At 37.7% G+C, this 23157-nt stretch overlaps 1 protein-coding gene across 2 annotated transcripts in view; it reads right to left on the minus strand.

Annotated features, from left to right (window-relative positions):
* The window catches only part of UMAD1 (UBAP1-MVB12-associated (UMA) domain containing 1), a 78674-nt gene that overhangs the window by 11174 nt on the left and 44343 nt on the right, over window positions 1-23157 (minus strand). For both annotated transcript variants that reach the window (XM_027749177.2, XM_027749175.2), the window contains one exon: window positions 8477-8562. In XM_027749177.2, the coding sequence (XP_027604978.1) occupies window positions 8477-8562 (86 nt within the window). The remainder of the gene's footprint in view (window positions 1-8476; window positions 8563-23157) is intronic.

A 23157-nucleotide genomic window follows, 5' to 3' on the forward strand; every position in this document is an offset into this window, starting at 1 on the left:
GATTGTCTCTACTGCTTCAAGCAAAAAATATCCTGAAGACTTTTTGGGAAGCTGATGTCCTGAATAGCAGGAGCTTAGACAAACTGGGTCTCAGCATCCATGTCTCTCTACCTCTTGTTCCCAACCCCTGCTACTGTAGAAGCTCCAACAGGGTAACCTGCTATGGCAGGACAAAGATGACAGCTTCTCTGAGATGGTAGATGCCCATGAAGCAGAAGCTCTAAAATGAGTGTTAATATTGCATTGTCTCGTTATTCTACTATGTGTATGAAAATCCAAGGATTTGAATGTGAAAGAAGGCTGTCTACCAAAAAAAAATAAAACATAAAATAGTAAGAAAATATTTAATAAACATGGTTTCACACGAAAAGAGAATCAATAAATTTTTCAGCAAATTAGAACAATTAGCAAAAGTATAAACTAGAATTTTTTTTTTTAGAAGAAAAGGAAATCTGGAAATCTCTCCTTGAGTAACTGAGGGAGCCAGCAAATGTCAGTGAAATGTCTCCCCAGAATGTCAATATCAATGACAGGAAAAAGACAGAGGCATAACAATTTCCATCAGAGGAAAGGAAAAGGAAAGTATCTTGGATTTGGTTTTCAGAAAAGAAGACAAGCAGAGTGAACAAAAAAGAATTACTAGTCTGAACCCAGGTGAAGCTGCCTAGAGCAATACCTGGGAACAACATCCTCAGCCATTTCAGGAGTTTTGTTAAGTAATTAAACCCTTGGATCTTCCTAACAGTCTCTCTCCTCAGTCTTGAAGAATATAAATGGACTAACACAGACATGTGAATAAAAATTGCTGTACTAAATGATATGTTCTGAGATTTTTACTGTGTTGCTTAAATGGCAACCATGTGGCAAGACTAGCAGTATGTTCAGTTTACAAATTTAAAATATTCTAATCCCAGAAAAGTGAATTAGGCAAGTATCTCCTAACACAATTTTCCACCTGCTCTCTCCATAGAGATTTGAGTCAGTAAGGAAAAGGAAGGATGGATATTTGACTTTCATTTACTCCATACACAGTCTGTGGTTGGAGCACTTGTCAACACCACCTTCAGTAAACAGGTTACCAGGAGCCAGAGTTTGTAAAGCTTCAGTCTGCAAACAGCAACAAGACTGAGTTGTCCTTAGCACTTACTGCTCAGGCTTTTGAGATTCAGGAATAAAACTGTGAGGACTCTTAAAGCAGTAAAGGGCAAAATAATTAATTAAATAAATAAAAGGAAACAAATATTGGTCATTTCTTTCAAATAAGGTGGCCTCTTTGACCCTCCTGGTTCTCTATGGCTGGAAAATAATTGGACCACAATGAAGAGGAAGAAAGGTGCTTTTTGTTTTTTTAACATAGATCTGTTTTTATCAAGCAGGACTACTAATCGCATTACAACACCAGAAACATATTCTTAACATTTGTAACACCGTGGGAGCAAAGAAAAGAAAATTGCAAACAATAAACTTACATTTTATCTTGTCTTTTTAAAAAGTGCTTTAGAACAAAATTTGACTATATGCTTCCCTATGCACAGTCTTTCACAGGGAGGACAAGAATTGTGAAGTTCTGGTTTGGTTTTTTTAAGGTAAAAATTACATCACTAGTCCATTGTGGTGACAGGATCAAACCACACTGATGGAAAGTACAGAGAAACATATTCCTGTCTTATCAATACTAGCATTCTGGCCTGAAATGGGGCAGTTTTCATGTCATGCTTCCTTTCCATTAAAATGGACTGCCCACTGCTGTTTGTGGTGAGTTTTGTGTTTGGTTATTCTTTTTCCCCTGGAAGTGGCAGTGCAACTAACCTAAAGACCTTGTTATTTTCCTTACTTAGTTTTTAGAGTAATTATTAATAAGCTATCCTATACTACAGTCTTTCACCCACCGTTTTATGCTAATGCATCACATTGTAAATATCACTGTACCATCAGGCTATATTCGCACACAATCTCATCAAGTGATGCATGATCTACACTGCATTGTAGATCAATTTTAATATTTGGAAAGCCCAGAAGGGTTGCTCTGAGAGGCAGGATGACTCGCCGATCGATTTGTTGACAGCAGCAAAGTGAACCAGCATTACTGGCTTTTAGTCTAACCACATGTATTTGGGCAAGAGACACACGATAATCAGTACTTTTATCTGGGGATTAAGCTATTCAGAAGATCCCGAAATTAGAGAAAGGCTAAAAAACGTGATGGGAACATCTGGGCACCCAGTTTGAGCATCTCCTGCTACAAATAACCAACCAGTGTAACTGAATAAGCACATAATTAAGTCAGGCATATAGTGAGTGCCTGCCCAAGCTAAATAGGGAGGTATGCAAACTGTGCTTCTGGATACATGTGCCTTCATCACCATTTGGTGTGTAAGTTACTTTACTAAAGCCTAGCTCTCAGTGTAAAGAGGCTGCAAATCAGGCCAATTATACTACTTTATGAATTTATTACCTGTGGGTATGTACATTGCTATTTATAGACACTAAGTTATGAAAATATACCACACTTGTGTGTCTGTCATTCTTTCCCCAGAGGATGTGATTTTTGTCTTCTGTTGCTCAAACCTCACAAATTGTACAAACTGGCTTCAGCGCTGACTCCAGACTCCACAGGCAGGGCTGTGGGAGGAATGGATGCTCCAATCCCTTTATTGTGTTTACACGTATTTGGTGGCCAGACAGAATATTCACATCCCACTTTAAAAGACTCTAAGGCTTCAGCAATTCTTATAATGATCTCTCAACTGAAGTTAAACAAAGGGTTAAGAGTATTTCGCACTTGCAAAGTGCTATAGAAAAGTGCTTTGTAAGACAGCACTGCACTACTTTTTTGAAAATGAATTAAGTTCAGAGAGGAAGTTGGTGACAACCAGGTCAATTCACCTCTCCCAATTCTCACTCAAGTTCCCTATATCTAAAAATATAGTTTTCCTTTAAGAGAAAGACAATGGACATTGCATCTTGATGGTATTGTCATTGCTAAGTATCTGAAATAATCCCAGCTGTGTGTCATGTTACACAGATAACAAGCCTAACTATTCACTTCAGAATTGAGAAAAACCCTACAAGATTATAGTCTTACAAGACACCCCCAGGTGTTGATCCTGGGTCAACAGATAGTACAAATCAGAGTTTATAAAATGCTGTTTGTGAGGCCACTGCAACTAATCCTTTGTGACATGAGAAGGAGACTTTCTCATGGATGATCATATTGCTTAAATTTTACATATGTATGTACATATACCTAATATTTTTATACATAGTATATACATAAACCCTGCCCTTCCCCCTGCCTTGCCCAACTGCTGAGGGCAGACAGAAGTCCACTGGTCCGTATGTTCCGGAGATCTTCCTATTATGAAAAAGCCTCTTAAATATTTCGGTCAATTATCAAACAGATAGCAATATGAACATTACAGTATAATGAAGCTTCACAAAGTAAATATGCTACTGCATAGTGATAGTTGTAATATGTAATAGTTGTTCTTTTTTTTAGCTGAATGGGCTATTTACCTTCATTCTCAATAAGATCACAACCATATACTGTGCCCTTCTTGTCATATGGCAGCTCTACTTCGTACATAATTTCCATCTGTGGCTGCACATGGATCCTCTCAAAAAACTGCCAGCTATTTACCATACGTGCAAAGGATGAAGGAAGCTAAGAAAGATCATGTCCACTGCAGCTGCCTCCACTAAACACAAGTCATCCTTCTTCGAAGTAATGTTAAAACTTCACTTCTTATAGCTTATGATCATGCATGATAGTTGAGTACAACACAAGATCTTTCTTCTGATGGTACCAGCATTCAGAGAAAAGTACATGCTTGATGACTTGCTGCAGACAGTCTTATTCCAGTCCCTTTTAAGAGTGCATTATTTCATTAAGTGATTACTGCTTTACATACGCAATTAAGAAGAGAGAAAATATGGACCAACATGCTTTAAGAACTTTATCTGTAAAAAAGAAGGTCTTAGAGTTAATATGACATATGACAAGCAATTAATCTAACCAGGCCATGACTAGAATTCTACCTTATGAGACCGTTAAAAAAAAAAGCTGAGCTAAGCAGCAACATTTTTGATAGACACTGGGTTTTGTCAAAAAAGAGCAAACTAATCACAAACGATGTGGTCACAATAATTTTGAAATACAAATACTTCCTCTGAAGTAAACGTAGGGAATTTAAATTGATGCAACAAATCTAGCCCAGAACACCCCTCTCGAGAGTTTAAATATGACACTCCCTGAACCACAACCTAAGAGTTAGGTGACTGAACAGAGACAGGATCAGTAATACCTCCTTTTCCAGTAATTTGTAAAAATAATCCAGACACCCAAGCTTTAGTTAAAACCAGGTAATAATAGCTCAGATAGAATCAACTAATTTTAATAATAATAATAATAAAAATAATAATAAATTAAAAACAAGATAACATTAATATATTCATGCTCTGAATTATACCATCTGGTCTGCTCTAAAGGATATCTTAAAAGTCTATCAAATTCAGCAACACTTGTTAATTTCACTAGAAAGGTAAAAAAAAAATTAAATTATTTTTCCCCTATTCTGTTTATTCACAACTCTCATTAGCTCTTCCTTAGTATTTTATATCTCATAGTATTTCTGTCTTTTCAATTGACTCATATGTCCCCTGACCAGATGCCTAGGAAAATATTATTTACCTCCATTTAGAATCCTCACATAGCAGCTTTACAAAGGATGACTTTAATGAGGAGGATATCTGCCAGACATAAAAATATTTTTTCTAATTTATTTAGATTCTTGCCCAAAATGGTGCACACCATTATTGATATGCAGAAAACCATAGATAATTTTAAACTTCATTCAGGAAACACGGGCTTTCTATCTGCTATGTTCTCAGCTTTCAGTAGCAAATTATGAAAAGAAAGGGCACAAGAACCGTAATGCAACTAATACAATTCATAAAGAAAACGAAGTCCTAAGATGATAAGTATCACAGCAAGGTATATAATTAAGAGTGGCTATAACAACAACATATAAATTAGATAATTATGGATTAAGCAATCCCTTGGGGGATTCTCTCTTGCCCTAGAAAACGTATAACAAGCTCCTTAGATAGAAGGCAATGGTTTTTAAGTATCTGAGGGAGAATTAGGACCACAAAGAAAAACAAAAAAAAAAGAACATACAGCAAGATAAAAATCTTAATTTACAATCTAAAGATGGCTCTTGTTTTTGGTAGTTTATTTTAATACATTTATTGGTACAGTTTTCACCCATTAAATCCGCTGACATCTGTTGGCTAAAGAGCACATGTCAGATTATCAAGAAGTGCAATATCAAATGAACATGAGCTGCTTCTTAAGGTGACAGTAGGGAGATACAAAACACTGCAGTGATTACCAGAAATGTAATTTTTTTTGTTGTTGTGTCTTACATCAATGTAATAATCCCAGGTGTCCTGGACACCAGACATACAATAATCTTCATAAATCCTAATTCACAGCCATACCATCTGTCAAAAATATTTTTTATGTCTCCTAATAGATATGCTACATAATTGTACTCACAGTAGGGCAAAAATACATGGTCGCACTAATTTGCTTTACCAGTGGAATAGCTCCTTCTCAAAAATGATTGGATAATCAAAAATGGGGTTTCTAGCACTCTTCATATATCAAAACTAACCCTTCCATTCTGTCATTTTCTATAACCTTTTCAGCAAAAGCAGATAAAGATTGAATTATCTGAAAATTGTATTAAAATAATGGAAAAATCACAAACGTAAAAAATAAAAACAGAGTATCTCTTTCCATTATGATGGTGTTGCAGTTAAAATTAGAAGCTTTGTATTTCGCAGTCACAAAGAGACTAATTTAAGTTCTTGGCCCTGCAGAGCACTAACCCTTTTGGACCCAATCCAGAAAAGCACTTAAATGTGTGTATGACTTTTAGTTCATGAGCCTGAAGCAACTTCAGTGGGATCAGACATGCTTGATTAGGCCCAGAGCACTCATTATCCTGCTGGACAACATGTCCCTCTAGGACTGACTCGGCATCGGGAGATGACCCTCCCAAACCTCCGTCCCTACTCGCAGAGATGGAGATGCCATGAGCTCCTGTTCCTACTGTCTGAAGCAGAAGATGAAATGTTCAGGCTAAAGTTGGCCTTTGAGAACACCCTTCCTCTAACAAGTTTCTAAATATCTGCAGTTCCTCTAACATGAATGCAATACTGAAACATCTAAAAATAACGCTGACTGCAGGTATGGCAATTGCTACAGGAGATTCTGTAACAAGTTCCTAGTTCCAGCAAGATGATTTTGGTGTGAATATTTATTTGTACATTAGTTTAAATTATCTGTACAAGATTATACATAAATATGTACATGAAAATTCAGTAATTGTACAGTGAACAAATACAATAGTACTTAAGTAAATGGGAAATTCCAAAGATGATGGCAGTTATCAAAAAATGCTCCAGAAAATACTTTCTTCAAAAAATCAAATTCAACCTTCATTTCCCTTTTGAATAAGGAAGTGATCCATGAACAAAGTATTATTTCATTCTTCTTTAAATCACACTTCCAAAAGCACTTTCCATGTTCCACAAAGTTTATATTTAATAAGTTGTTAAATAGTTTATATTTAAAAATAAAAGCAAATTTCCAGCAATTGAAACATGCAGTTGATGAACTAAACATGCTGTTGTTCACTTCTGCACTACAAATATCTGATGCTACTTTGCAGTCTAACAAGTATCTTATAACATACTGTTCTATGTTTATCAAGTATTCGTGTTTTAATGCTAACGAAGTTATTATTTAAATTGATGTTCTATGTCTCAATGATACATTGAATATGTAATACAATGTTTTTCCAGTTTCTCTAAATTGGTACAGTTCTCCCACAAATTTATAAAAATATACTCACCACTGAAAATAGGAATATTCCTTTCCTAAAGGTCAGAATTATCCATTTAATTGCTATGATCCTTAGTTACTCTACTTAATTTGAGAACTTGAGAATTCCTTTGACTAAATGTGAAGTCCAAAAACTATCTAGACTGGAATGAACAGCATAGATACTACCAAGTGCTGTATCTTAATTTAACTGATGCTGATGCAAGCCAGTTCATACAAGTAGTTTTGTGACATATAAGTCTTTTAATAGAAAGGTGAAAACAAATTTTTATTTTCACTGTAATATCTACTATTTTACTTTGAAGACTTTTCTTCTTCCCTTTAACCGATACAGCTCAGAATCTATACAAGTTCCTCTATTCCTAAAATTCTACAGAATTGAACCAACCATCCATGCTGCAATAACTGGCAGTTCACCATATCCAGCAAGAACATCACATCAAAGGAAACTATGTCTGTACAGTAGGTAACTACAACACCTATTAGTTATACTGCCCAAATTGACAGGACTTCAGCTGCAAAACACCCTGGCTCAGATGTGCATGGATCCAAAAGTCAGATTAAAAACTTTGTGATTAATTGGAACTTATTCATACTTCCACAAAACCACTCATTACTTACAGTGAATTAAAGATTTTGGTATAGAACACAGGTTTTAATTTTAAATTAAAAAAGAAGACTACAGATCTCACATACATATTGACCACCCTTGAAGTTGCAACATTGTCACACACATCTCTGATATACCAAGGGACTTAGCAATAATAGATATTGAAATAGCACTGAAAAGAGACAGATTGACAAACACTGTCAGTTCAAAGGCTAGATATAGAAAAGACAGACAGCACAAGTTAAGCAAAAAAATGAACCACCACAAAAGCACAAAACCTCCAAGCCAAATGTCTCTCAGTTATCTTGAAAATATCTAAAACTATATGGCAATGGAAAACAGGCTCATACTTAGTGCAAAAATATTTTCAGAGGAGGAGGAGGAAGAAGTACGCGTACATCATATGCAGAAATATTCTGAAAAATATTTCTTCAGTAAACATGTATCAAATAAATGAAAGAAAAAGAAGTCCAGATTTACAGCCACATATAGTGAAACAGAAAGGAAACATACAATAAGGACAGTCTAATTATACTCACACATTTACAACACCTTACTTATAATGGTAGTTGTGGAAATAAATGACTTACGTAAATGTGTGACATTTTCCATCACTACTCACCACACTAATGCTTCTATGCAATTCATTAACATTCTAGATACAGTTTCATGCCTGCACAACCCAAGTATAAAAATAAGATACTCAGCAATACCATACAGCCCAGCCTTCTACTATTTCTTTTTCAAATTGATAGTGGTGAGCTTGATATTTATTGCCATCTAATCAGTAGCAGTGCTGCTTTTATGACAGATGACAAGGAAGGCTGAGTAGTCACTCAGCCTATGATGGAAGATGAGATTATGGTGACACCATCTCCTGCAGGACATTCACGCTTCTTAAATGAGCTGCTATGGAAGTTTTATCATGTATACAAAAGGAAATAGTCCCCTACCTGTGGAGGTTGATTATATGTTGGTCTGGTCTCCGGAAATGAAGTTTTATCCTTTGACTCTCTACTTTGATCATCAACTGTGTCACCTAGAGAAGTAAAAAAAACCCTATTAAATCACTGAAATCATTCATCTTTTATACAGAATAAGAAAAAATCATCAGTCTTCCTAAAATCAAATTATATGATTCCCTGAGAAACGGAGAACTCTGTTACCACATCTGTATTTTACAAATTTGAACGCAAGTAAAGAGAAAAAAATTCAGAAGTGGTCTGCAAAACCTGGGAACAAATCTGTGTCAATTATTGAAATTACTTAACTCCTTAAACAGACTGGCAACAACAATTCTAAATGAAAGGGTTCGAGTTACTGTAGTTTAACTTCTTTGATGGTTTTGGCTGTCCTGTTTCATTTTGTCCAGAGGTTTAGTCAGAGCCAATGCACCTGGCAGAAGCCTTTGGCAAAAGCAGCCAGCGTCTGCCCATGCCCAGTTAGCCTGGAAAGCCAATGACACCCAAGGTCCATGTATGTTTGCTCCACACTGTCATCAGTCCCCCAGGTCTGACTGGTCACATCCCCCAAGTACAACGCGATATTTGGTAAAGCTTTTTATGAAAACAAGCCATAATATCTGGTCATCGTGCCTGCTTTTTAATACCCCAGTATTATTCCTAAAGCACGCAGGATCACCCTTGAGGAGAAAAGGCAACGCAGAAAGAACCGTGCCTTGCAGAATTTACCACCTAAGGAGTCTTTCTGCTGTGCCTTTTGCAATCGGACATGCCTGTCTCATATTGGCCTTTTTAGCCACCAACGTGCTTGTGACAAACGTGGGTAGAGACCCTTCCCAAATCTTCGTTCGCGAAGCCCAGCCGTGATTATTCCTAACAGTGTATGCTGAGAATCATCATCATCTTTGTCACAGGTCTTTATTGCCTATTAATTCCATTAATGTCTACACTTTCCAAGACCTTTTCTGGAGTTGAAAAATGCTTCTCAGGAAACTAGTAATTCTCTGCATAACATTCCAAAGCACTTGAACTCACAACAGCTCTTAAAAAAGGAAAGGGGGAGGAGAGGAACCAAAGGAGGTGGGGCATCAGTCATTCTTCAATTCCACCCCGACTATTTGAAAAAAACACAATTTTTAAGCACCTGTAGACAATAAGATAAATAACAACCATGAAAAGAAATAATGTCAAACCATTAGTTTATGTTTGCAATGAAGTAGAGTCCTACAAATAAAAATTATTACGGGCCTTGTAAACACACCCAGCCTCGGGCAGGTGTACAAATGGTTAACAGATGATATGAAGAGGACAGTAAGCCATATTTTTGATACATTTGCTGTGGATGAGAGTGCAAACAAGTTTAAATTGTACCAGATTTAGGCTAGACCAGTTTCTCCAGGAGTAAGGCTACTTAAGCACTTTGAACAACCTAAGGAAGTGGTTTCTCTAAACAGTGGTCCATCTCCAAAGGATTTCAGAGGTAGGTTGAAGAAACATCTGTCATGAATGGTTTCAATCCTGGCAAGACAAAAAAGATGAATGACCTTTTTGTGTTCTGTTCTGGTCCTACATTCCATGAACGATGCAGGAGGAAAGACTCCACAGGATACCCTTCCCTGAAATCAAGATTTATCACGGGAACTTATGCTGGCTGCCTGGAGACTTGTGAGGATGTAAGTAGACTGCAGTGAGTTGGACAACAACCCCCCAAGTGTGCAGGGGCAGAGCTGCGTAGCCAGTCAGTAGCAAAGGGACATACTGAGTAAAGTTGGGTGTATGTATAAACATACTAAAATAGTTAACACCAGAGATTTAAGAAACAAAGGAACCAATACCATTCCTGAGAAAGCACTCAGAAGTTTTTATGTGAAAAAAACAGTAACAAAAAAATTTCATGTGTGTTAATGCTATCCAGAATATACCTTTTCCCTGTGACTAGTTTTCCTAAAGATGAAAAGACATCTTGGTTTGAAATCAGGACCAAAGGTCAAAAATGTTTACAGGAAAGGAAAAATAGGAACAGCTCAATCAGAGAGAAATGACTTTTTTTTACTTAGAACTTTGACATCCAATTCCCAGAGCTCATAAGCTCTTAAGAAGGCTAAAATGTAGCGATGCCTATAGTGTTTCACAATTCAAATTGCCTTTAAACACCCTGAGAAAAAAAAACACAAACAAACACAAACAATTCCTCTTACACAATCTTGATGTAAATAGGTATATAATTACAGTTTTGCCAAACTAAGCAACTGAAATCTCGCTCTGGAAAAAGATCACAAATACATGACCTTAGTAAGAAGTGCTACCAGATATCTGCCAACGCTCCCCCAAAATGTCTTTCATCAGAGCTGAACTGCAAATATACTCATAGAGAAGGCCAGAGGGACCACCATAATCATCTAGCCTAACCTCCTGTAAAAATATAGGCCATAAGATTTCTTGAATTAATTTGTTTGAACTAGAGCAAGTTTAAAGCTGTATTTTAATCAAGAGATAAAACACAAAATTATTCATTTTACAAAACAATTAGATTCTGGCTCAGATATCCCTTAGTTTAAGCACTGTGCAAAGGTTTAGTCATAAAACTCCTACAGAAAATAAATCTATGTCATATATCAAGAAATGTCATATACTGTTTAAAGTCTGTAAGAATTAGAAATGAAGGGCACTTCATTCAGTGTAATTAGGTTTAAATATCAGAAGCATAATCTGTAACATGCAGAACATCACTGGGAAAATTTATCAGGAAGAAAATAATCATGTTTATTACTGTAAAATATTCCCTTACTTACCAGTGGAAAAATATTTTAAGTTTGAAAGGAAAGCAGTAGGTGTATTTATCCTACTGTTCAGATAAGCTCGTATTTCAAATCCTTAGTCTAGGGAGGCTGTTTTTAAGTTATTTTATGCCTTTTCCAGGCCCAAATAATCAGTGTTGCACTGAAAGGTCAGACATGCGTTTCTCCTTTCACTGAGCTGGTGCTGGATTTATACCAACATTCTCCAAGTTCCATTGGTATCTTCTTTTTCCAAGAACCACAGCCAGGTGTTCCACAGGAAAGAAATACCCAGCCCAGTCTTTAGTATGTACTATGTGCATCCTCCCTTAGAACGCAGAACTGTTGGTGTCTTCAGAAATCTGCATTCAGCTGCCTATCTGGACCTCAGCAAACTCTCATACAGAAAGGTTCAACCACAAGTTTGGCTTCTACTCAACAAGGAAGTGGTGCTTCTATTTATACTCTTTCCTCTTCCAGCATTTTGTAAACCTCAAGCTGTGTAGTCTCTTGATCAAAAGACAGCATTTAAAAGTCTAGCCCACCCTCAGTTTAATAAATTAAAACCAATTGTAAATATATTTTAGAGTCTTCTATAATGTAGATTACCATGATTTATCCTGGTCTATGCAGGAATCCTGTGAGACAGTGAAGCACGTACAACACAGCAAGCAGTAACTAGCTACCAAATACATGGATTTTCAAATGTCACCTTCAGCTTCAAAAGGAAGACAGCTATTTTCCATTATACTTTAGTTAGTTGCTTAACTCTTTGTTGCCTGTTATTATCCTGCATAGACATGGCAAGAACAAAGAGTATTCTGGCTTCTACTTGGCAGCAAAAAGACAAAAAGTTCTAAGAGAGGATTAGTAGGATCTGAAAATAGGAGAGAATGACTCTGTGGAAGCATCAAGGTTTTACTGCAGTTTCTTTTCCCTCTTTCTTACTCATAAATCTTCCCCTCTCTGAGATAAGGAAGAAAGGCTAGGCACACCAATTTTAAGTCACCCTGCTCCAGGATAAACTAATAGAACTTCAGGCTTTAGTCCATCAATAGTGGCAGTGCTTTCAGTCTAGGGAGGTATTTCACAAGTGCTGTAGTTCACTCTGCCCTCTGAACATCTGAGTCTCAGGAGTCCCTGTGATTGCCCTTCCATGTAAAGGGGTTTGATGGTACCACTTTTCTGAGTCCTGCCCTTCTCTCAGCCTCATTTAAGTAGCCTCCAGCTCCTTCAGCCGGGATGAAATATGTTTCTGTTCAGCCTCTTCCAGCCCTTCTTAGTTCTCCAGCACACACTGCCGGGGTCTCACAGCTTCAATTTACCAGCCAATTCCCACCCAAAGAGTGAGCTTGAGACTGCAGTAGGGAGCCTTGACAGAAGAACCCAGAACACAGAATTGTGATAGTTTTATGTGATCAAGATAATAGAAGACAGGACAGAGGGAAGACCTTTAGAAATTTTTGCTAATGAGCACAGAATCACAAAATGGTTTGGGCTGGAAAAGAACTTTAAAGATCATCTATTCCACCCACCCTGAATGGATTGTACACAGTAAACTGTAAGTAATTTAACTGTTTCCATTGGTGATCAACAGACCACTCAGTGATCCATCTGAATCAAATAAGGCACTGGCCAGTTGCTGTCTTTTTCAATGGGCCAGATGGGACATTGATGAATAGTTAGTTCTTCTATTTTCTTAAAAGTGGGACTATCATTCTGTCTAGTATTAGTGCTATAAAACCTACATATTAATCCTCATTAACTTCCATATGCATGTGGCCAAGACATAATAGCCTTATAAGAATATATATAGTTGGCAAAACAATGAAGTCATCCTAGTTCCAGGTCACCTCATCCTGGTTTCATATTAAAGCTTTTCATATCAACAGCAGTTTCATTTCAACAAGCTAATAATATCCCCTAAAAAAACCCAGTATATCAGCAAAAAGATGCTCCACAGCTGCAGCTTCCAGCAAAACAAAAGTTTAAGAGCTTATGCAGCACAAGGGTGAATGAGAAGGAAGTCTGTGTAAGTCCATGCTAAGGCAGAGGTCTGGTAAGTATTTGGTAGCCTTATATTGAGTTTCAACAGTGTATTAAGGGGCCCTACAAATAAATCTTTGATTAGGAGTAGAACTTAACCAGTATCTTCTCTAATTCTCCTGACTAACCATGAGAAAAATCTATATAAACCCTGCAGTGAAAATCCTGAAACACTGATTTCTTCAAACTTGTAAAAGGCAGGGGGGAAACTCTTAACAAGGTAAATATTATCATGAATGTTTCTGCATTTACAGACATGAAGCAACAAGGTTCAGTCCTTTCCCAATTAAGAGGAATAGCAAATCCAACTACAACACATGCCATTGAAGATTATGGGAGTGGCACTCCAAATTGCCACCCAGTCTGATTTTGGTATCCCATCCTTCTGCAGGCAATCTTAATGTAGAGTCTTGATTTTCCCAAACAATTCTGTCAGGGTCTTCTCAACCCACATCCCACTATCAAGACCACAGTGAAACCAAAAACTCCCCTACGGAAATTTTTTTCCCCAAACAAAAACTTTTAGGAAGATAGCAATAGAAAAACAATATGAGATGATTAGAGGCTCCTGTACAGTTTCCATATCCCAGATCTACATATTTTTCATTTTGCAAGAAGTGTTTTATTTCTGTGCTTTTCTGTATTTCAAATTTATTAAAAGTTTGACTACTTTCAAAGCTTTACTGAATCCCAAAACAAAGACCCTTAGAGTTTAAATCCATTTCCAGTCACTTCACTGAAGCTAAATATTGTTCCAACTCCTCCACCCCCATATTTATATGGCTCTCTTTTAAGAGGTGCCCAACTCTTTCAGAAAGCTGATGAATCCAAAGCCAAAGTTTCATAGCAAAATTTTGGTTGGAAGGAATCCTGGAGATCACACTAGTTCAACCTCCAGTTCAGTGCAAGTATAACTTCAAAAGAAACTATGTTCCCTGGGTTGTCCAGCTGAATTTTGAAGCTCCAAAGATGGAGATTCCACAGCATCTCTCAGTTATATCTATCCCACTACTATTTGTTACTTCCATGTCCACAGTCACATTCAAAGCAAGCCGTAGAATTAATTCATCCATGAGCCAGGATCCCCCATGAGAAAATGTTGTTTTACTTTGGTTTTAACTTGTGAGGATTTCATGTCAAACATAAAGAAATGCCTAGAATTAATCTCATTCTGATTTACTGGTGTGATGCATCCATATAAGTTCTGTCTCCTCCATTATACGTGCATGGCAGTCTTTCTCAGTAGTCCACAAAAACACTGAGCCCGCTCACCACAGCATATCTTTCCACGGATCTCACTTTTCCATCTTGCTATTTGGAAATCCCATTCTGGAGTTCATTACTGTAGATGCTGCCACACCTTTCTTATCTAGTTGTGCTATCAGAATGAGCATGTGATGTGACTTACCAGCTACTCAGTATATCCTTAGGACTGAAGCAATCAACAGTATAGATCCAAGTAAGAGCTTATAACATGTTCAATCATTTTATAAGGGAAAAAAAAGCTACACACGAGAAATGTATGTCCTCTAATTCTTCTGACCAAACAACTGTGCTTATCTGGGCATGTGTACCAGTGCCTCAGGGAAAACCTCAAAACGATTCACTGCTGTTCCCATGTTCACCTGATACTGTTCTGCAGATAAATCCTCAGCATATCTATTGCATGTTAGCATTTATCATGAACATTGGCCCTAAAAACAAAAAAAAAAAAGCAAAACTGCCTAGAAGGCATAGATTAGATGCCATAGGCCAGCCTCTGCATGCACTAAATCACAGTTCTTGACATTCCTAGAGAACCTTTAAATCTTCCTGTCATTCACTTCATCTGTCAGTTAAGCCACTCCTCTTCACAGCAAAACAATTCCAAGCTCAAGTGAATCATACTTTTCTGGAGAAACAAACCATTTAATCTACTTTTTTGAAAGGAAAAGTTTTAGAAGCTGATTAGCTCTCTCTTTTTTTTTTTAGACATAATCACTGAGTGATAGCTGATTGTTGTGGTCATCTAGACCAGCTTGTTATCTCACAGAATAAATACATTGTTTTAAGGTTAAAAATAAAGCATAATGTCTCTTAAATTTTTAGACTTAAGAGCAGTGTAATGTTAATTTATTCAATTTCTTTCTACTTCACTCTCAAATCTGCTTCCTGCGTAGTGGAAGATGTCTACACTTCACATAATCCAAGTTCACTGTATGGACAGGCTGGCATGCAACAAGTGCAAAAGAAGCATCAGTGTGCAAGCTACATTTTCTTCTACGATTACAGTCTCCCACTAGGTCCTTTTTGCTTTTCCAAGGGAGGGGGATAAAGACAACTCAATTGCCTTTATTTGTTCTGTTTCTCTTGCCTAAATTTCTCTTCTTTACCTTTGATGAGAATATGACCCTCATGATCTTCACAATACTACCTAAGTTTTCTTATTTTGCTTGTATGGATGATAAAAACTTTACTCTTAAAACAATAAGACTCTTTACATCTTCAGTTCCTGATGAACAGTAAAAGGTCTTTGGAAAACATCAGTAATAACAACAAACTCAGACAAAGGCAAAGTACAGCTCACACAGAGTAGTGCTGGCAAGCAACATCCCCTTTAACACATCTTAGCAATATCATTTTCTTGTCACTAGTTATCCAACCTACAAAACCTGTCTCAGATTACAGGCTCAGTTGTGGTTCAAAGGGTAAATATTTATTGTAACATCCAACTTTTCACTATGAAATTCAGATTATTTCACTATCCTTACTTAACTATGACATTAGGACTCCCCTCCTCCTGTTTTATTCGTGAAGTGGTTCTAAAGGTAATCCTGTCTAGAAAATAAACAGCACACTGAAGCCCGTAGATGAGGACAAGGATTTTTCCTAGCAGTTAAAAACTTGATGTGTGGTCTGCCTGTTCAGTCTTTTGGTTACACTGTGTAACTTGCATGTCAGTAGGTCCAGCATGCATTAAAATTATTTGCCAGTCAAAATCCGAGGTGCTGATAGCCTGATATTTGCATGTGAAGCTTGCTACGAAAATGTAAATTATGTCAGGAAACAAACAATGCAAATTTAAGCTGGTTTCCTAAGGAATTAGATTTACATGGCCAATCATCTTTCCTTGATAACGCAGGAAAACATTGTCCAATGTGGCTGAAACTGGCACAGAGGTAGAAGACTTGGAGATATTTACAGAATATAACCATCTGCAGCTGGGTAGTAAAACGAGACCAAGAGTAATGCCCCAGCTGAAGGAAAAACTCATTGCTCTGTTATTCTTGGCCTGCTTGGTCAACTGGCAAATACTGCTGTGGTTGGTCACTAGGAACGAAGGCAAGGGAGGCCACTGCAATAATGCAGGGAAACTTCCAGGGCCGTTCTAGCAGGGTAGAAGGACTAGGAGATCCTCAAGATGATCGTTGAGAAAATGTTCCAGGGAACACTGTGTGTTTTACTCCCTCTTGATAGCATTTCAGCTATGTTGAAACAAGAAATATTTCTTTTACAATGAAGAAGAGGGGAAAATCCCACTGCAAAATTTGTAAATCAGTCACTCAGTCTACCCATATTAGGGCCACTTGCATCTCAATAACTAGACTTTAAGTCAGCAGCTGCCTACAACATTCATATTAGTTACTACAAACTCATTTATTGTCATATCTTCTAGAAACTTTGAAAGTATCAGAAAGCTGAGCTAATACTTTGTGGGAGAAGAATTAATGCATAGGACAGAAGACTCATTTAAGATAACTTTTATGCAGCACGGTTATGAGAAATTTCCAAAGTAATACTCATTTCATACTTAAGAGTACTATGATGCTCTCAGAGGCATGGAAACCCTCACTAATTCTGAAACAAAGTTAAGGATAATTCATTTAAAACATAAAGACCACGCACACTGATACACACGTCTGCGAGACATACAGGCGCAATACACCTGATGCAGAAAGTTAAATCACAATAATCACAATATCTAAGATTCCATCAGAAGACTTACAAATACTGTGGTTCAAATAAGATTCCCTCTCCGCTTTTTTTTTTTGAAGTTATCTTCTAGACAGCGGCCTGGCAATATTGTGTCACTGTGACTGTATCATGTCAATTCTGAGCAGAAAACCTTATCCACTGCTGCTTTTGCATTTCTGACACGTGCATGCAGAGTATTTCTGGATGCAACATGCTTTGCTTTCCTATAAAATAAGTATAAACTCTCCAGATTTTTTAGTAACAAGCATGAGTTTATAAGCATACCTAAAAATTGGTACACAGAGGTTCTGAATATTTTAAAACAGGAAAACCTACATCCAAAAGCAATCTCAACAAAGTATTCAATAAAACAAAGACAGTATCTCTGCTTTCATAACTCCTTGAAAAACTATTTTTGATTTACACAATATAATTCCATTATATTAGTACCATCTTCTGATCTCAGATTTACAAAAGGTATCTAAAACCAACCAACCAAGTTAAGAAGTAGGCAGTTCCCTCAAAACTAAAACATAAATCCATTTAACCTGTCCCAGAAATGGCAAAAACCAGCACAGTAGCTGATCTTTGGATCAAAGCTCTCTCATGAATAACTAGCTCCACACAGATGGTTTAAGGACCACATAATTTTATTATTTATTTATTTATTTATTTAGAGCACATAGGTCAATAATGTGGATTAACTAGGATTAAAGTGTTATTTTTCCGATTACTTTTGTGCTTTAAGCTGGTTTAGTATTTCTAGGAACGTTAAAGCCAGCTTTGTAGAAGAAACTACACTATGGAACTTGTGGTTAACTTTTGACTTGTGTGTAAGCAACATGAAAATGTTCATTTCAACATATTATGCCTAGATTCCTTGATTTTAAAGGCAATTACATAAATAGTATTAAATATTCACAGATTTTTAATATTTATGACTTCAATACTTTAAAACCTTGCTATCCATTTAATTGCATTTTCATGTTACACAAACATAGTAGTGGAGATCTGTTAGGAAAAAAAGGTATCAGCACAAAAAAGCACGAGAATAACTCTTTAAAAGTATTCAAAAAGCAGGGCAGAACTTATTTTGGAGGGGGAAAAGGAGATGAATAAAAATTTCTGAACAGAGGAATTTGGTTTAAAAAGTCTAAAAAAGCCCCACCACGTCAAAATATCCATTTACAAAGGCACGAGACCAACAGATGTAAAAGTCCAGCTGACATGTTTTTGGCTGTATCTTTCAATGAAATGCCCAAGTGTTTGCATGTACACCAAAAAGTGACGTTAACGCTGCCCACAAAGCAAAGGGACAAACCACAGTAATTTAATACTTGAGTAATTTGTTTAAAATTTGTTTTAAAAAAATCTGCCAGGACTTTGTACCATATTCTTACCAGACATGGACAAAATGAAGAAAGGTCAGAGCAGCTGTAAATTTTATCATCAGCTGTTCCTGATGTGAAACCATCTGAGGGCTGTGAACGCTTATGTTAAGTTATACCTACACTTTACATCAGTCCCTTCCCTAAACTCTGCACAGAAATGGCATTTCTAAACTGAAAATAAAGCATTTCAGTTTGTTAAAACAACAAAACACCCCTGTAGGATCATGCCAGCTTGAAGAGCACAAAGGCAGATGGGTAGTTTTTGAAAAAGAGTATTTCCTGTCTCCTGAGACGGCAACTACCCACTTCCACACAGGCCCTGGGAAGCCACCACGGTGGAATTCAAACTCTGCAGCTAAGTTTTCAAGGGAACTCCAGGCTTATGGGCACTCAAGATCCATGGTGATGTGTAAGGTGCATTAACAGGGGCTACCAGATCTTCCAATCAAAACTTCCTAATGTTTAAAGATGAAGGACCATGCTTTGGCTCAGACTTTCAAGTCTGCAACATTCAACAGACTTGAAGTACAAAGGTTTCTGAGTTTCCCCAAATTCAACAGGCGAGTCCCAGAAGCTAAAGTACAAATTTTTCCAGGTTCTGTGGCTCCTTACCCACTTGCTCAACATCAAGTTCCCAGGCAGGTCTGCCCTGTGTATGTAATTTTTCTGCAGAATGTTTTCATGCAATAACACAATTAGAATAGAATAAGTATCTGTTTCAAAACACAACACACTGAAAACAGACAAGGCTACCCTACAAAAACAAACTACATACAGCTGGTAACTCCCTTCTGGCTACTATTTGAAGAACTGTCAGTCAACCTGTGGCATGAACATTATTACCTAAGGGTGAGCTTTCACAACGCCGCTGAGTCAGGCTAACAGCTTGGTACTGCCAAAAGGAGCAGTCCTGCCTCTCCTCCCAGCACCAGCGCTCCTCCCGTTTCCTTTGTGGTGGCCCTCAAATTCTCCTGAGTGCTTGTGAGCCACCTGAGCTCACTAAACTAGCTAGAAAAACGATAAATACATACTCCCTTTCTCGCTGGGTTAGTTTTCTGCCAGTTTAGTGAGCTAAACCAGAGATGTCAAATGAGCTGGCAAGGCTGGCACAAGGGTAATGGAAAGAAACCCTGCTTCTAGGAGTAAGAAGCAAGAAGCAAGATGACCCTTTCTTCAGACAGTTAAGTGGCTCAGCTGTTCTATGGAAACATACCCTGTCACACAACCAGTCTTGCTTTCCACTGTGAAAAACCAGAAGGCAATATTTCGGATCTATATGTAGTCTCCACTCCAGACATTATACAAATCAATGTGGAAAGTTTTAAAGGTGTGTTTTTTTCATCAAAAACATGATGAAGTCTTAAACATACCAAAAAACCCCCAAACAAATTATTACATTAGGAAATATTAATTTTTGTTATTACCGGTAGGCTGTAGAAAACTATAGATTATTACCTATTTTTTGTTTTCTTCCTTTTATCCCTAAGCGTTCAAAATTGCAACTAGTTTTCTGTCTTTTGCTTTTTCCTCATGAGAAAATTGCCTTTGTTTTCATTTTGTCAACTCCAGGGAATCAGACAAGTGAACCCTCACTACACAATGCTAATTGCTGTGTTCAAGGAGCCCTCTCTGGATGCAAGCAGTCTGGATGACAGCTCTTTCAGGACTTCTATAAAAAGGCTTTAAAAAATAACTATGGGCAAAGTAATTTTATGAAAAATCTGAAATCTTACTCGGTTAATGCAAAGAATCCATCCAAGTATTTTAGTTTCTTGCGGGTATGAAAAAAGTAGGTAAGGTCATGCAATTTTTGTAAATTCTGTTTAAGGTGCTTTGACCTGAACTATGAACATGAGGAATTTTGTGAAGAGAAGATCTGAGACAGTCTTGATTGGTATTCTTTCCCATTTCTAGCCATACTCCTTTACCACATCCATTTTGAACTTGGTACTCAGAGAAAAGTTCAGACCAACAACGTCACCCTGCTGCCTCCCTACAAAACAAGCCAATGAATCAACCCATCCCACGCACAAAGGGCTGTGTTACCAGATACCTATTCAACTGGCTGCAAACTGGCAGATGAAATTCTAGGTCACAAAGACCAGTACACCTGTATCTGATAGGCAGGCACTACAGTAGATTAATGATTTTTCAGAAAACAAGAGAGAATTAAGTTTCCATTATGCAGTTACTCCTTTACCTGTGCTCTGCTCAGAAACATGTCCTATATTCAGATCACACTGCAATCTGCCCACAATCATTATACAGCCTGATGTGTAGAAAAACTAGAAGGAAAAGAAAATACAGGGCGATGAACACAACATGACACCCTTTTCTTTGCCAAAGACACAGCCTCTGTCTAGAAGACAATTGATTTCATATTTCCTTTAAGAAGAGGTGAGGACAACAGATTTAGTGCCTAGAGTTTTACACACAAAAGCACTGTAACAGGATAGAAAATGTACACAGTTGACAAATGCTGCCAAAATTTGTACCTGTCTTTCCTCTTCACTCTGAGCTGTTTGCTCCCGCCATTCCCTTCATCCTTTCTGAGGGTAGTATGGCTCCTTAGGCTCCACTCAGCTCATTAATCCAAAAGAACTGTTTCTGCTGGTTGAATTTGCCCTCACCTTAGTCCTGGTTCAGACCTCGTTCCAGACCTGGGTCTCTATCAGGTAATCTGAGCAAGGATTTCCATTCCCACCTCCCATTTCTGTTTTCCCTCTGTTCCATCACTCAACCCCTTCAAACCAATTCACCTTACCAGAACAGCACAACACTAACTTAGATGAAAGTTAACAACATTGCAGAAAAATTAAATAGCAGGAGAGCAGAATCTGAAGCAGAATGAAGGGACTGGCCTGTCTTCAGGGCAACAAAAGATCAGCCCAGCTATATACAGAGCTAGCCTGAGACAGAGTGATTTTCTCAACAGAGCAACTATTTCTGCATGCAATATGATCAGTCATGTTTAACTATTGCCTGAATAAAGGTGATGTTGTGTGAGACCACGAGAGCTCATCTAATCACTCACCACCACTACGGATGAGTGTCTCACTCAAAGGCCCTGCCCTTGCTCAGACTCTGACAAACAACAAACTTTCTGCTTATTAACCCATCTTCTTCTGGGAATTGAGCCAACTGGCAAAGTCCAGCAAACAGCAGAGCTGGAGCAAAGTAAGATTCACCTGAAGTGGAGGAAAGTAGCACCTTTGCTTTTGAGTGCCAGTGAGCTGATAAAATCAGATCTTCACTTGCAAAACCACTACCGACCAAACAACTCTTAAATGAGTAAGATCAGAAATAGGAGAAGATGGCATACAGGATTTTGCCTTTAAGATATCCCACAATATTTAACTTCAAAACTTTTGTGGTTAGAAAAAATTCCTTTGCATTACTGTCCTGCCCCAAAGGGATTAAATAGGAACAAAGGCCTCAAAACTAAACAGTCTCCAACTTTCTAATCAACTTGGAGGTTAGAAGACCGTGCCTGTTGTTTGTCAAAATGCAGGTGTAGTGTACAAATGCACAGAATGTTTTGGGGCTAATTTATTGGCAAAGGGGAATAGCTGCAACATAGATCCCTAAATTAGGAGATCTGGTTCCCCACGCAGGTATTACTAACAGGCTTCCCCAAAAGGTGCCCAGGAAGCTCCTATGTTAAACACCTGCTCTAGATGCAGGGAAGCATCTTTCCATCCAGTGACTAAATTGGAAGAATTGCTTCTAAATGAAAACATCTGAAGTCAAATACTCCTATAAGCAACCTAATCCATGATTTCTACATCATCCTCCAACAAGGGTAGTCCAAACCTAGGCAGCTGTTCTGAAAAGGTTGCGATCAGAAGACAAGCTCTGTTACAGTAAAAAGTTTCAGATATGTGATGTGACCCTGCCTCTGAGATCATTCCAGCAACTGGAGAGATTTGAGAAGGAAGAAAAGGCTCTGGCACCTTTTGAATGTAAGCGTAAGAGAAGGATTCTGAGCTTTCTTGCCGGAATTTTTTTCTAAACTAGTAAAAAACATTGTAAAAAGTAACCGGACTACAAGTGTGTCCTGAAGCATGATTTCCTTCTCCCCATCTGCATTTTTAATCAATTTACAGTTCTAGTTGCAATCAAAAGTAATGAAAATACAATACATCTTAGAATTAGTGTCTCTATTACTATCCCAGAATCCCAAATTAAAAGCTCAGGACAGACCACAGAAACATTACCACTGTATTAATACTCAATCAAACCTTTTCCAAACTTTGTCACAAGTGGTCTTGGATTTAAGAGAGGGGCTCTCAGACATGCAAATAATTGCTTTCTTTCACCATCTCACTTTTAATGCATGGGTGTCAGGTGAGTATATCCAAAGCTCAAATCCCAGCAGCACACTTAAGAATGGAGTTCAGAAAACAACCTGCCCACCTTTTGATCTATCACGTGTGAGCTTAAAATATCTGAGCCCTACCACCACTCTCAGTGTTCTCAGGGGTCCAGCAAGAAAACAGGATTA

The sequence above is a fragment of the Pipra filicauda genome, unplaced genomic scaffold (assembly GCF_003945595.2).
Source record: "Pipra filicauda isolate LSUMZ 115617 unplaced genomic scaffold, ASM394559v2 scaffold66_size7647185_pilon, whole genome shotgun sequence".
NCBI lineage: Eukaryota > Metazoa > Chordata > Aves > Passeriformes > Pipridae > Pipra > Pipra filicauda.